The sequence below is a fragment of the Lissotriton helveticus genome, chromosome 2_1 (genome assembly GCF_964261635.1).
Source record: "Lissotriton helveticus chromosome 2_1, aLisHel1.1, whole genome shotgun sequence".
NCBI classification, from domain to species: Eukaryota; Metazoa; Chordata; class Amphibia; order Caudata; family Salamandridae; genus Lissotriton; species Lissotriton helveticus.
In genome coordinates, this window is record NC_136059.1 from 1,740,024,948 (window position 1) to 1,740,039,675 (window position 14,728).

Consider the following 14,728-nt stretch of genomic DNA (forward strand, 5'->3'; position numbering starts at 1 on the left):
CAAAAATCCAAGATAGATGTATGACTGACCTGCTACAGCCACTCATGGAGCGAGAGTGGAGACAAGCATTTGCACAGGTACAGGAGGTTACTAGTAACGTAAGATTTAAGCTCATGCTATTTTTTTATTGGCATCGAATGTATCTGACGCCCCAGAGGATATCAAGGTGACCTTTGACGTGCAGTGTATGGCCCGCGGCGTTCCTACATATGACAGGGATTGGGCCCGGCTTCTGATATATTGGGCAGAGGTACTGCGTGTGCTGCGGGAGGTCATGAGTGCAAGTGTTGAGGTGTTGGTTAAGGTTTGTCTCCTGGTCCCAGTCCCAATCCCCATGTTTGCACTCCTGGGACTCGTGCTGGCTAAGCACACCATTGCCATACACTGGACACATCCTCCACCCCACGGCTGGATAAATGGAGGGCTGACCTGAGTAGGGCATGGCAAAGGAGCACCGTCTGTGCTCGGTTCACACTGATGAGAATATAGAGCATGATCTGGAGGCCTGGATGGACATGTTAGAGAGCCTGCTGTCAGATGGGAGATCGGATGAGGCGGCTGTGGCTTCTCCGTGGATGGTGAACCTTGCTACCCCCACGTTGACACTGGAGGATGGCCTCTTGACTGGTCGACTGAGTCGATATACAGTTTGTGACTATACAGTGTATGTGGGGGAGGAGTGACCAGAGGCTGCACAGATTGTGGGACAGGCTGTGGACTCGAGTGTGAGCATGGGAGGACATTTATGGGTTGGTACTCTCTGGTGCCCCAACTATCACTGTGGAATAGATAGATCATATACTTATATTAACATATCGAGCCACTTAATATCACTACCTCACACATGCATTTCGATTGACCCCGTGCCCAAGTGGGATGATGAACTACCCCAGCAACTGGGGGGTGGGGGGCCTGCTCAGGTGAATAGTTAGTCCCTGTTCAAGGATACTTTAGGGAATACTGCCCGACTGCCTGTCGCTGCCTAGTTTGTTGTTTACTATTATGTTTTTTCCATGCATAACTCACTCCTATGGGAGTTGTCCTGTGTGTTACATATGAAGATGTGTGCCTTGCAATGTCGCTCCGAGGCCGACAGCATGGGCAACCATTGAGGCTGCTGTGATAACCTGCGCTAACAACCTGAAATGCAAGGCAACATATGATTTGTTTTTTCCATTGCTCCGACCTTGAAGGACAACATGTATTGTGATACTTGTGCAAGTCTGAATAAAAGACAAGTTAAAAAAAAACATTGCCACGGAATGCCGGTGGGTGTCACATGCTAAAGATGTATAACGTACAGTCCAATAAAAATATAGTTTTTTAAATGTTACTTTCATTAGGGAAGAGACAGCGATTTGGAGTTTGGGGTCTCCAAGCTTAGAATTGAAAAATGCATCTTTTAGTGAAGTTGTTTTTCAAATTGTGTTTGAAAATATCACCTTTAGAAAGTTAGTATTTTCTTGTTTAATCATCCGGTGCCTCTGCCTGCTGGTGGAATCAACACCTGGCTTAGACTGGCAAGTGTCTGTTTGTGCATTCCCTCTAGATAGTCACAGAAAGGGAGTTGGGGGATACCCTCCATATCTTGTAGGCGCATTACCGGGCTGATGCATCTTCCTGAGATAGAATGGTGGGAGGAGTGGTCACTGACACTTGAATAAGGCTGTGCCTGGCCTCTCACAATGCTGTCTCCATCCCCTGGAGTGCGTCTGGAGCGGAGACCAGGCAGGACAAGAACTTGTGCTCTACAAACAGAATCTTTTGAAGAATTCCTACTTCAAAGAAAAAAGGGGTATAGGTATTGGACCTAAAAAGACTTTTAGAGTACTTTTGGACTGAGGAATCTGCCAAGACGAAGAGCTAAAGAGCTGGCAGGAGGAGTACTGCCCCTCTCCTGTGTGTTGCTTTGCTGGGTTGGCCTGCAGTTGCTACTTCTGTATGTGGGCAGAGAAAGAACTGGACTTTTCTTTCTGAATCCGGCTTTCCAAGGTTATCCAAGAGCTTGTGTGTGCTTGCCTCCTGTTGCAAGTTTCAGGGCCATCAACGACTCCACCTGCAGCACCCATGAACTCCACTGCTGGGAGTTCTGCCTGCCAAGTGGAGGCAACTTCAGTTCTGGGCCACTGGAGGTGTTTGCTGTGCTGCAAACCTCAAGAAAAGGATTGCCATTGCCTGCACCGATGCCTTGGTCACCGCTCATTGGGTGAGCAAGGCACCAAACTCGACAACAATACAGCCCCGATGCCGGCCCTGTATATCGACTCCGATGTCATCACCGAGCCCGCTGCCAACATCTATACCATGGGCACAGCTCGTGGAGTGCACAAAGCACCACCCCAATGCCTGTCAACGCCAGCGCCTCCCTAGCACCATCGCAGAGGCGATAACCGATGTGGGTGATATCCTGAACTCATTGACACCGCACCTTCTTATGGAACAGATGCCTCACAGCTGATGGTGCCTCACCTCCTGTGCACTCAGGACTCAACACCTTGCCTCCCCTCCCCTGTAAGGAAACTACACCTCACCTCCCCTGTAAGGACTTGACGCCGTGGTTTTTGCTACGTGGGGGGACTCCAGGTCCCAAGACTCTTTGCACCAGGAGGAGCTGCCAGCTCATCTGGGCTGGACCATCATGCGTGATAAAGCATCGCCCTCATTCCTGCAGTGCGGGATGCCATAGTTGTTACTGCATGGAGGGTGCCAGGTCCCAGGATACTTTGCACCAGGAGGCGCTGCCAGCTGATATAGGCAGGACCATCAAGCGTTAAAAAATGCTGGCCTCACTCCAGCAGCGTGGGATACAGAAGTTGATGCTGTGTGGGGGACTTCTGGTTCCAGGATTCTTTGCACCTGGAGGTGCTGCCAGCTGATCTGGGCAGCACCATCAAGCGATATACAGCAATGCTCTCACTACCGCAGCAGGTGACGCTGTAGTAGTTGCTGCATGGGGGGACTCCAGGTCCCAGACTCTTTGCGCCAGGAGGTGCTGCCAGCTGATCAGAGCAGGAACATTATGCTCTATAGAGCACCGCCCTCACTCCTGCAGTGTGGGATGCATTAGTTGTTGCTGCGTAGTGGGACTCCAGGTCTAAGGACTCTTTGTGCCAGGAGGCGCTGGCAGTTGAAATGAGCAGGACCATCAAGCGTTGCTCTCACTCCCTCAGCGTAGGACGTGTGCTATCTGCACCTGGTCAAAGCCCTTCAGCGAAAAGAAGAGGTCGGGCCACCCCCCTTGGCTCTGCGCCAAATCATTGGAGATATTGACAAATATAAGTAGGTGAATAGTTTCTTATGTTTAAGCAAAGACAGACCCCTAATGTTGATTTACAACTAAACTTGAGGAGTGTGGGATCTGGTACAAGTAGAGTCCTGACTGAGAGTAAGGAAATCTCACCACAACATAGACAGTACGAGATCCAGTGACTGTTTTGCCATCCATCATTTAATTAGTATTGCCTTTGCTTTTAGTGCTATCCTTGATTGTTTAATATATCTTACATTTGGTTGGCAATTGTGACACTGGGTTGATGTAAATTGCTGGAATTGTCAATTAGAAGATCAAATATTACAAGGGATATGATAAATTCAACTAGGGTTCACAGTAAGAAGAAATAGTGAACATTCAACATTTTAGGAATGGGCAAAAAGAAGGCCACTGAGGCTGTGGTAGGGAAGGGAAAGATAGTAAAAACAAAGAAAAGTGCAGGGGAGAACTGTACCCTAGCTGCAATTGACTATTTAATTGCAGAGTTAGAATTTATATTATCTGATCAGAAGAAACTGGCTAGTGCAGGCACTGAAAAATAACAGCTTTCTGCAAAAAGCAGGAGAGTGCACATTGCACAGAACCCTTAGTATGTAATACTATTGTTCATCCTCCTCCTTCATGATGAAGGGCCCCTTGATTCATTGTTTTCTCCTTCTAGTTAAAATGGTGCAAAGGAATCCCTTAAGGTTATCTCTCCCAGTGTTTGTGTCTTGAATGCCATTTAAAATGGGGGTGGGGACATAATTTCAATAGGCTGTTCAAACAGATATGAACCACTATTGCCTTGGAATGGCCAGAAAGTATAGAAAAAAAAAACAATGTGCAAAATTATAAGGGCAATAAAAGCAGTTATGAACACAAGGCAGTCTAAACTTCAATTGAAGATAGTCGTTCGGTTAATTCCAAGAATTCCAATAAATTGATGACCGAGCATCACTCAAGACTAGACGCTCTGACTAATGAGGTTATAGCTCTGAAAAAACTAATTGGTGAACTAGTAGCTCAAACTAGTAACATGGCGATTGGAACTGAGACAGTTACTACTAAGCACACCATTGGGAATAATAGGATAGGCCGAGCCAGCAATATACAGGATCAGAGACCACAAATACTACTACCTCAACCCCTTACCCACTGAGTGCTAGCTAGTCAATTAACTACTAACATAATATATTCAGATAATCCAACTGCAAATAGAGGGTCAAAAACAAATGTGCAGAATGTAGGTCCTTGTTCTATAAGAGGATACACAAAGGTGGGGGTAAGATACGGTAAGGGGCTTTGGTAGTTTTGGGGCAAGTGTGAATCTGACCTTTAACTAACCTCCATTATCCTGTAGACGTTGCTAGAAGCTCGAACTACAGACCAGTAATTGGAGGGCCGCTAAGATCTCAACCATATGCAGATAATAGATATTCCTCTACTAGGCATCTAGGTACACAAAAGAATAGACACAGAAGTGGAGCCTACAAGGTATTCAAGACTAATGTTACAAAGCTCAAACAGCGTGGTTGGGAGGATGAGGATTCTTTGAAGAACAAAGTAGTACATTGGATTAGGCATTGTTGTCAATGTTTATCCATAGTAAGATCTGATATAGTTGAGACCGAACGGCTTCAGAGCACCGGTTGGAATTTAGATTACATGCTGTTAGTATTTAGGTCAATGCCCATTGCTGATGGCCAGATAGTTCTTGACTTACTTACTCGTCCATTCATGGACTCTAGGATAAGATTTAAGAAAATGGCTAATGCTGAGAAGTATTATTCCCAGAGGAAACGGTTGGAGCCAGGCAATTACACTTATATCCCCAGGTCGATGACAATTTGGAATCTGTTGAGTGACTGAAAAGATGGGCTACCAATAGAGACAACAGTGATCCCACATTGAATCTTTGTGGAGTTGCTATTAATTCTTCAATGACGGGCCAAATGGAGAGCCAGGCTGCCCAGGTAGAGAGCAGAGTATTTATTAGACCAATTGGCAATAGAAACATAGATGCTGAGTGTAGACCTGCTATGAATCCCAAGATACGAGCACCAAATATATTGATGATTTCTTGGAATATTTTAGAGCATAAGCAAAAACTGATAGACCCAGACTGGCAGGAATATATGGGGAAATTTGATCTCGGTTTGCTCCAAGAGACTCCACATAAGTTAGGATATAGGTCGTTTAGATGGGGGAGGCCCTCTGGTGGATTGGCTGTATGGGTAAAAATCTATCTAAATATAATTATGGACGTTATGAATATACCCTCGCCGGAGATTTTAGGGTGGATTTATATGTCTTTTATGTTAACATTAGACCAAGATTGTCCACTGTGGAGTCTGCAGTGATCAACTTATTAGATAGAGTCCTTGATTCTGTGAGAATGGAGGGAGTTGATTAAATTGGTGGTGATTTTAATTGTAGATTTGAGCCAGTAGCGGGACTGGAATCAATGCAAGAGGAGGAAGACTTAGCCTGAGGTATTGCGACTCTAGATACAGATTCCTCTACACCCTGCAGAGTAGTGGTTATGCCATTAGTGCACTTTACCATAGAACGAGGGCTCAGACCCTGTAATGACCGGTTCCCTTTGGATAGTCCATGTGCATACACTTTCAAAAGAGGTGTTGTCGAGTCTAAAATAGACTATATCTTGGTTAATGCTGCATATTGGTTATCTGAATGACTTTAGAGTGGACACTAGGTAAGAAGGTGATCATTTTCCATTGTGTTTAACTTTGACAGGGAGGTTGATTGAAGCTTGAGCTGTTGACATCATGAATAATCCTTTCGAACTGACGATTAGTAATACTCGTAGGACAGATAAATGGTCCCATATAGTCAATAAAGTTGAGTACCTGATTGGCATTTATAACATCTTTTTTGATGCTCGTATCCCTTTAGTGATGTATGCCCACCTGATATACCAAAAGTGCAAATTCAGCACAGTCTGGTCGAGAACATGAACGTTTTTCTGACTAAAACTAAAAAATAGGTCCAAATTTTGGTGCATTTAGCAGTTTATCTAATTCTCCCTGTTATAACACAGGGTGTTTGCTAGCCAAGAGAATATTACTTAAGGCCAAAAATGTTAAAAAAATAAGGCATCTTAGGGCAGAATATAAAAAAGTGCTAAATATGGTGTCAACGATTTGGGATGAAGGAAACTGGAATGACTTTATTATTGCGGCTAGAACTAAAGATCAGGCTACATTTTGGAGAATAATAACATATGGTTGCAAATAGGGTAGTACTAATATGATAACCACCTGGATCCAGGTACTTGGAGTAGACATTTTTCTAAGCTGTACTGGGGTCCCAGAGCTTCACTCAAATCCTATTGGACTCTCCCATCAAACAACAGCATCTATTCTTCACTTTAGTAAAGTAGAGACTAGGGCAGCCATTGACACCATTATAGCAGGGAAGGCCCCAGGACCCGATAAAATACCAGGGGACCTTTTGAAGCACAATCCAGAAAAATGGGTACAATATCTCAATTTGTTAAGTAATGCAGTGGCTTCAGGGGCGCCAATACCAAATTCATGAAATCATGCCTATCCACAAGAAGGGCAGCAAGCAAGACCTGGCCACTTAAAGGCCTATAAATCTAGTTTAGTTTATATCCTGCAAAAAGTCTATGCAAAGCAGATGTTAAATAAACTGAGTCATTGGATAGACAAGAATGACATTCTCTCACCATGCCTGGCGGGATTTAGGTCCAAGATGAGCATGATTGATCAGGTGTTCAGACTTTCTGTATAGCCTGGAAATATGTTAACTTACAGGCTGGACATTGGTAGGTAGCTTTCATTGATTTGAAAGCGGCATTTGATTTAGTACCAAGGGAACTCCTATGAGAATCATTAAGACAACAAGGAGTACGTAAAGAGATCCTGATACAGATAATCTGGCTCCATCAAGATAATTACGAATAAGTGCATTGGGGACTGGGGGGTGAACTCACTGTCCCTATTATGAGGGGGGTGAGACAGAGGTGCATTTTGGCACCCACTCTCTTCTCTTTATGTGAATGATGTTGCCCAGTATCTACAATATTTCACTTGTGATTCGCAGAAACTAGGAGGGGTCCCTGACACCTGCATGAATGTACGCAGACAACACAAGTTTATTGTCACAGACTTCCAGTGGGTTACAAAGATTACTCAATAGTTTCAGCAACTACTACAGATTGAAGGGCCTTGAAATGAACTCTAGTAAGAATAAATACATGACTATTAGACCACACAAAAGTTTCAAGAAAGATATTGTTATTGGCCAAATTCCACTGGAGCATGTATCAAACTTTAACTACCTTGGAATAACAACTGATTCAAAACTTTCATGGAAACCCCATATTAAAAAGGCAAAAGTAGTTTTGCTTCCAAACTGTATGGCAATTGTCAGTAAACACCAAGCTACTAAGTCTAAGGTGGTCTCTCCAGCACTAGAGGTTTGTAGATGTAGGGCTCAAACAACAGCCCTTTATGGGGCGGAAAAATGGGGTGGGGAGATTTTGGGTTCACTTGTGGGAGAAAATAAAATCATACGGACGTTAATATTTCTTCCCCAAAATACACCTTTGATCATATTTTCCTATGATATTGGTATTAAGAGACTGGAACACCAAGCTGTTTTGAGACACTTATTATGCTGGTTAAGAATCTAGGGGCCCGATATAGGTAAATCTAATTTACCACTTCTAAAATACCGAATCATACTGATTCGGTATTTAAGAAGTGGTAAATTAGAGGGGGGAAATGTAGGTAATTCTGATTCGGTAAATACCGAATCTGTAAGATTCGGTATTTACCGATTCTGTAAATACCGAATCAGTATCCCCCATTGATTCCTATGGGCCTTGAAGCCCATAGGAATCAATGTGGAATACCGAATCAGTATTGACCGATTCGGTAATTACCTATTCTTGCAAGGGTGCAGGGGGTGTCACTTTGACACCCTCTAGCACCCCAATTACAGGCTTGTGTGCCATGTGGCACACAGACATGCCCTAAGGGCATGTCTGTGTGTCACATGGCACAGGTGTGCATGCACACCTGGATTCGGTATTTTACCACCCAATTGGATTGGGTGGTAAAATACCGACTCTTGGAGGCCTGTGGCACACTTCAGAATGCCACCTACATCTCTACCGATTCTGTACATGTACCGATTCGGTATTTTACCGAATCGGTAAATGTACAGAATCGGTAAAATTACCGAATCTGTACTTCTGTAGCCCCCTACATAAGAAAACCGTAATACCGGTCGGAAACAGCCGAATTCGGCCGTTTCCGACCGGTATTAGGGCTCCTACATCGGGCCCCTGGTTACAGTAGAACTAAGCCCCTTTAGACAAGAAATGAGGGGGCTTCTGGAACTAGACAGCCAGCTCGCTTTCCCTTTGTTCCGCCATGTGTGGACCTGGTTTCATGAGTTGGGCCTGAGTAGTTTCTGGACTGGCCCTGGTTCACTGATTGTACATTCTGAGAACGAGTTAAAGCACACCTATTGGAAATTTATAATAACGAAGGTTAATCTTAATTGTAGACTAGGAAGAATTACTTCACAGTTTTTAAGTTTTAAGTTATTACAAAGTTTTGAACCTTACCATGATGAAATTCAACTACAACTAGCAAATAAACTTGTCATGAAGTTTCACTTTGAGACCCTTCAGATTAACTCGATTACAGCTAAATGGTCTCCTGGTCGAACAGTAGAGGAAGAAACTAAATATACTTTATGCCCGTTGGACACCGAAGAAAATATTGCACATATTTCATTATTTTGACAGGTATATGCTGCTATGAGTAGAAAATGGGTCAAACCATAGTGCCTGGCAACTAGGAAATTTTCAGAGGTCTTAAGTATTTTGAAACCTGACACTACATAGCTGATCATGTTTGGTGTCAGCACATTTCTGTTTGCTGTGAGTCTCATATGAAGGAAGAAAGGACTGAAATTGTAATGCTTTTAGAGTAAATCATATTCTTTTTACATTAGTTTAATTTATGTATTTATTACAATGATGAACTGTAAATAATTGTAAAAAATTATTGATGAATTTGTACTTATGTGTATTTTGTTAATGTGCTTTTTATGGATATTTTAACCAAAATAAAAGCTGTATTGACTCAATGCCTCGCCTTCCTTTTGGCAGTAAATATCGATGCAGCCTCTGCACATCGAAGCCTCACCTCTATGATACAGTGCAACATCTTTTGACTTCATAATTTTCCAAGGTACTGTTTGGGGTGGGGTGGGGGGGGGGGGGGGTCATGTGATTCCGTGGCCCTCGCACCTCGCTGTCAGTGCCGTACTGTGGATTTCTACCTGTGACAATGTTGAGATATCCTCAGCTGAAGCTATTGGTTTAGATAAAGATACTTTCTTTTTCTAAACTGGTGTCCATTTGCAGTGATTTCACTGTTTTACTGTGTGTGTTATGTACCAACATTTTACACATTGCCTCTGAGATAAGCCTGACTGCTCATGCCAAGCTACCAAGGGGGTGAGCAGGGGTTATCTGGGTGTGCAGCTCCCTTACCTTGACTAGAGGTAGGGTCTCTACTTGGACAGGGTGCAAGCCACTGTCTACTAGAGACCCCCATTTCTAACATTGTCTACAAGCCATAGGTTCTTATCTCAAATTGTGGCTAATCCAACAGAAATCCTTCTGCCGATTGTAATGTGTGTCTCTGAAACTTGCATAATTGGAATGCGAGAGGAGCATACCAGCTAGAGATGTGGCTCAGCTCAATCTGGGTACATTTAACTTTTAGTTTCTGTCACAGTAGCAAAATGTCTGTGGTAGGATGTATCAGAGAGAATACATTTGATTTGCAGATGACAGGTTCAGACACGTATGAGGAAGTTGTTTAATGATGTCTTAGAAGTGGAGAACTTTCGTCAAGGGAAATTGGCTTGTGGTGTGAAAGCACTGTTGATCAGCAAGAGAATCATTTAACAAAACTGGAAAGGTAAAATTAGACTGAATGCTGATCTGGATATTCTGAAAATGGAAATGTGATGTTTCCAAAAGATATTTTTCTAAATAAAAAAATATTTAATAATCTAGCCAGGATTTCCCATGTGGAATTACCATTTACGTGTACTGACTAGGCATGACTGGCATGACTGTGAAACCAACGTATTACAGATGTCACTGTTTGGACGTCATATTCTCACTCATCGCAAATTACAGTTTGTGTCTATGGGGCAGGAATCTAAAGAGTTTACATAATCTTATGAGATGTCTAGCATGTACAACCAACAAAAAGCATGCAGCAATTGAAAAGTTGAAAAGTCAGTGATTGACCACAAAATAATACACTTTATAAGATATTAATAAGAAAGATATTGGAACATAATAGAAAAGTACATTTCTCATAAATGGGATTGACTGTTGAGGTGAATATACACCTTAAGCAGACACCCAGGATATTGTAGGATATTGCCAAATTTTGCAGCCTCAAAATAAAAAGATTGTGGCCTAAGAAAAGCAACGTTTGCAGTATTTTTGCGACACGGACTAAACATGCCCGTCATAAAAATACAATGGCTCAGATGAGGGGCAGCAAACCATCATTGCACAGCATGACAGAACTTGGAAGACATATATTTGGTAACAGAGAGAATGCAGATTCAAATGTGTTCTCTCTGTCACCACCTTGTTGTCAGGCTCCCCAGCATCAAATACATGGTGCTGGAGGGAACTGTTACTTTAGGCCCCTGCACCATCTTGCATAGTCAACACCATACAGCAGAGAGAGAGAGTACACCTCTCTCCTGCCAAGCATCATTTTATTGGAGCAGCACAGGGTCAATAAAAGTAGGGTTTAAAAACGGGTTTAATTAAAAATTTTGCTGGGGCATTTGTGAAAATCGTGGCGTTTTTACAGGTATTCAAAAATCGTGATTTTTTTGCAAATTTGCAAAAACCTGGAGGGTCTGCGTAATATATGACCCAACCATTAATGTGTTTCATTGGAGTATTGGTTAAAGAGACACTTACCTGTTCCACAGAGGGGCACATTGCAGTATTCCCATCGCTTATTCGGGTCCATTGTATAGCACCATGGACGCTCACTCTCTCCTCCTGGATTACGACAGTAGTTTTCAGCATTTGACAACTCTGGAAAGACTTGAGGAGATCTTTTGTGCGAATGAGGCACCTAAAAATCAACAGTTCATGTTTAGCATTGTATATTTAAACACTGTTCGGCTGATTCACAAACTTCTTAGTGCACGTTTGCAGAACTTCCATGTGGTAAACACCCATATGTGAGTGCGCACTAAACCCTCAGTAAATTACTGACTAATGTCAGGAAATTAGAAATTCCTAGCTAGTTGTCAAAAAACACCTAGGCAAAAATTAGCAAACCCAAATGTTGTGTCCACAAACATTTGTCAACCCTTATGCAGGAACATGTTTCTATACCTTGTGGATGACAGACAGCAGGCACACAACATATTTCATGATGTGTCGGGGAATGCATTTTTTCACTCCGAGAACCATTTTGAATATGAAGTAAAAAAAAGTAACAAAAATTAGCTTGTCCACATTTACACCTTTTTTACTTTAGGTGATTTTCTAGGAAAAAATGTACTGGAATAAGAATAATGGATCATGAGTATGCCTGGAAATCTTTGTTTTGTGTAGATTTTCATTGTAGGTGGAAGTCTTGAATGCCTAGATTTACACATTGTCTTTGACTCAGGCCAAGATACCTGAAAAAAGTGGCCACTGGAAGGAAGGACAGAGCAATAACAATCCATAGGCACTGAATCATGCTGTGACACATACATACAGTATTAATATCTTTGAGATGTGTAATAGTTGATTATAATGAGAAGTATTTGCCTGTGCTTAATGACTGCAACCATCTGGCTTAAAAGGATATTGTTTATAAGCTGGATACATCACATTATATATCAATATGAAGCTGTAAAGAGGTCCTGCAGGCAGTAAATTTCCATTTTTACTGGTTTAAGTATTGCATAAACATTTACACATTGCCTCCAAAGTTAAGCGTGCCAGCTCTGTGCCAAGCTACCAGAGAGTGAGTACAGGTTAATTTATGATGTGTAACTAACATACCCTGACTAGGATTGTGGTCCCTACTGTGAAGGGATCCTCTGGACACGGTATGAGGTATTAAAATATATGCTTTTATTGGAGCTCGTACATCAGCTTCCAACCTTGTCTATGCCCTGAACTGAACTGCTGTATTCCTTTAAAACCCAACCTTCTTCTGTAGAACTTCTACTACATCATACTTCTAAATGACATCACAGTGTCATTACACAACATTACATTCTCCCACCTCCCCCCTAAAATAAATAAAACAACATTAATAAAAATAAAATGAAGCAAATAAATCAACAGCGTTCAATTATTCTTTCAGGTCTTCTTGAGGTTCTTTCAGTTCTTCTGTGTACCAATTCACTCTGTTGGTTACTTGAGTGTTCAATTTTTTGTTCAACATTTGGTGCGACTTTTCTGATAAAAGACTTGTTTCTTGTTATTATTCTATTATCATTTCCTGCAGTCCTTGCCGTGCCTTAAATTTATTTTATTTCCAGAGGTATAGGATGAAATCTAGTTTAAGATTTCCTCACTTGTTGTTGCAGAAATAACACAAGATCACCAACTTGATAGTCTTGACTTTGATATCTTCTTCCTTTTTCAGCATAATATTGAATTTTTTCTTTCGCTTATCTTTTTCTACCACTACTCTATGCACTTTTGGAGGAACTAATGGCAGCTGCTGCAAACAAGTTCATCTTGACTGTCCAAACATTAGATCTGAAGGGCATTTTCCAGTTGACACGTGTGGAGTGTTTCTATAGTCTCTTAAAACTTGACACAATGCTTGATTTATTGAAATTTGTGAAAGCTTTGCTCTTTGCACAGCTTTCTTTTTTAATTGTTGCCATCAGTCTTTCTACCATTTCATTAGCTCTGGGCCACATTGGAGTTATTTTCCTGTGTACTATTCCTAAATAGTTCATGAATTTTTGAAATTCATCTCCATTAATTGTTGGTCCATTATCTGTTTTAATACAGTAGGGATTCCCCAAGTCGAGAATATTTCATCTAACACCGGAAGTACTGTTGAATTAGATATGGAAGAAATTAACTTTACAATAGGAAAACGAGAATGCTCATCTATTATTGCTAGTAGGTAATGTCTAGAATCTAATGGTCCATAAAGATCTGCAGCTATATTGGACCATACAGCATCCGGAAATCCAGACATGTGTAGTTCTTCAATTCCTTTTTCTTTTACAGTGCATTGACATTCATAACAAGTTTGAACAGCTTCTTTTACTTGTTTATCCAATCTCGGGAACCAAAATGTTTCTCTCAAAACATTTTTTGTTGCTGAGACACCTCAATGGCTTTCATGAGCTAAATCAATTACACGATATTGAAGGCTTACTGGTATTACTATTTTAATATCCCTGAGGAAGTCACAGACAATTCTAAGCTTATGTTCTTAAATGCCAGTATATCATTTTTCCTGTCATTTGGTTGAAATCGACTTCCATTAGTTATTAGCCCTCCACTTGTTTTCATGTAAAATGTATTTTAATTCTTGCAATGTACTATCTTTTTGTGTTTCTTCAATTAGTTCATTTTCTTAAACAATTCCTGGAACTGCTGATCTGACTATGAAATGTATGTATTCCTCCGCCTCTAGTTCTTGCTCACTACTTGTCTTAGATGGATGTCTAGATAAATAATCTGCTGGATTATATTCTTTTCCTGGTTTATGAATAATTCTAATGTCATAATTCATGAGCCTCAGTCCCATCTCTCAATTCTTGGTGGCATTTTTGTTTTTGGATTTCCAAAAATGGAAACTAGAGCTTGATGATCCCCCAGTAAAACCCACGGACCCTAAATCCGCGGAAAACAAATGCATCAAGCTGGCAACATTTTTCGATGAGAAAATCCCAAAAATTCTTGCCTCCCTTCCATCTATCGACAGCGGTGGCACAGGCAAAGACTGCCGCATCCCCCTTCCTGGTCACGGTTGGCCCGTTGATTTCTCGGTACCCTCTCTTGACACTTTCGGTCCAGTCACCACAGAAGAGGTAGCCACGACGCTTGACACAATCAAAAGTGGCTCTCCCTGCGACCCGGCCCCCCTACGCTTCCTCAAAAAAGTGGCCCCCACCATCATCCCTCCGCTCACGGCCCTCATCAATGATATTTTGTTTTATTCAAAGTTAAACCAGCTTCTTGAAGTTGTTGACACACTTTATCAATGCTTGATCATGTTCTTCCTGTGTCTATCCAAAAGCTAAAATATCATCACTGTAATTCATACAGTTTTGTACTGGTCTTATCACATTTGTTATAATCTCCTGGAAAATTTTCGCCGCAGAACAGATCCCAAAGTTTAATCGTTTGTATCTAAATAATCACAAGTGCGTTGGAAACATTGTTATGTA

The 14,728-nt window shown here is 41.7% G+C and overlaps 1 protein-coding gene across 1 annotated transcript in view; it reads right to left on the reverse strand.

Moving 5' to 3' along the window:
* Window positions 1-14,728, reverse strand: part of MUSK (muscle associated receptor tyrosine kinase) — a 707,615-nt gene that overhangs the window by 92,314 nt on the left and 600,573 nt on the right. The window contains exon 13 of the mRNA XM_078676695.1: window positions 11,280-11,439. Coding sequence (XP_078532821.1) covers window positions 11,280-11,439 — 160 coding nt within the window. The remainder of the gene's footprint in view (window positions 1-11,279; window positions 11,440-14,728) is intronic.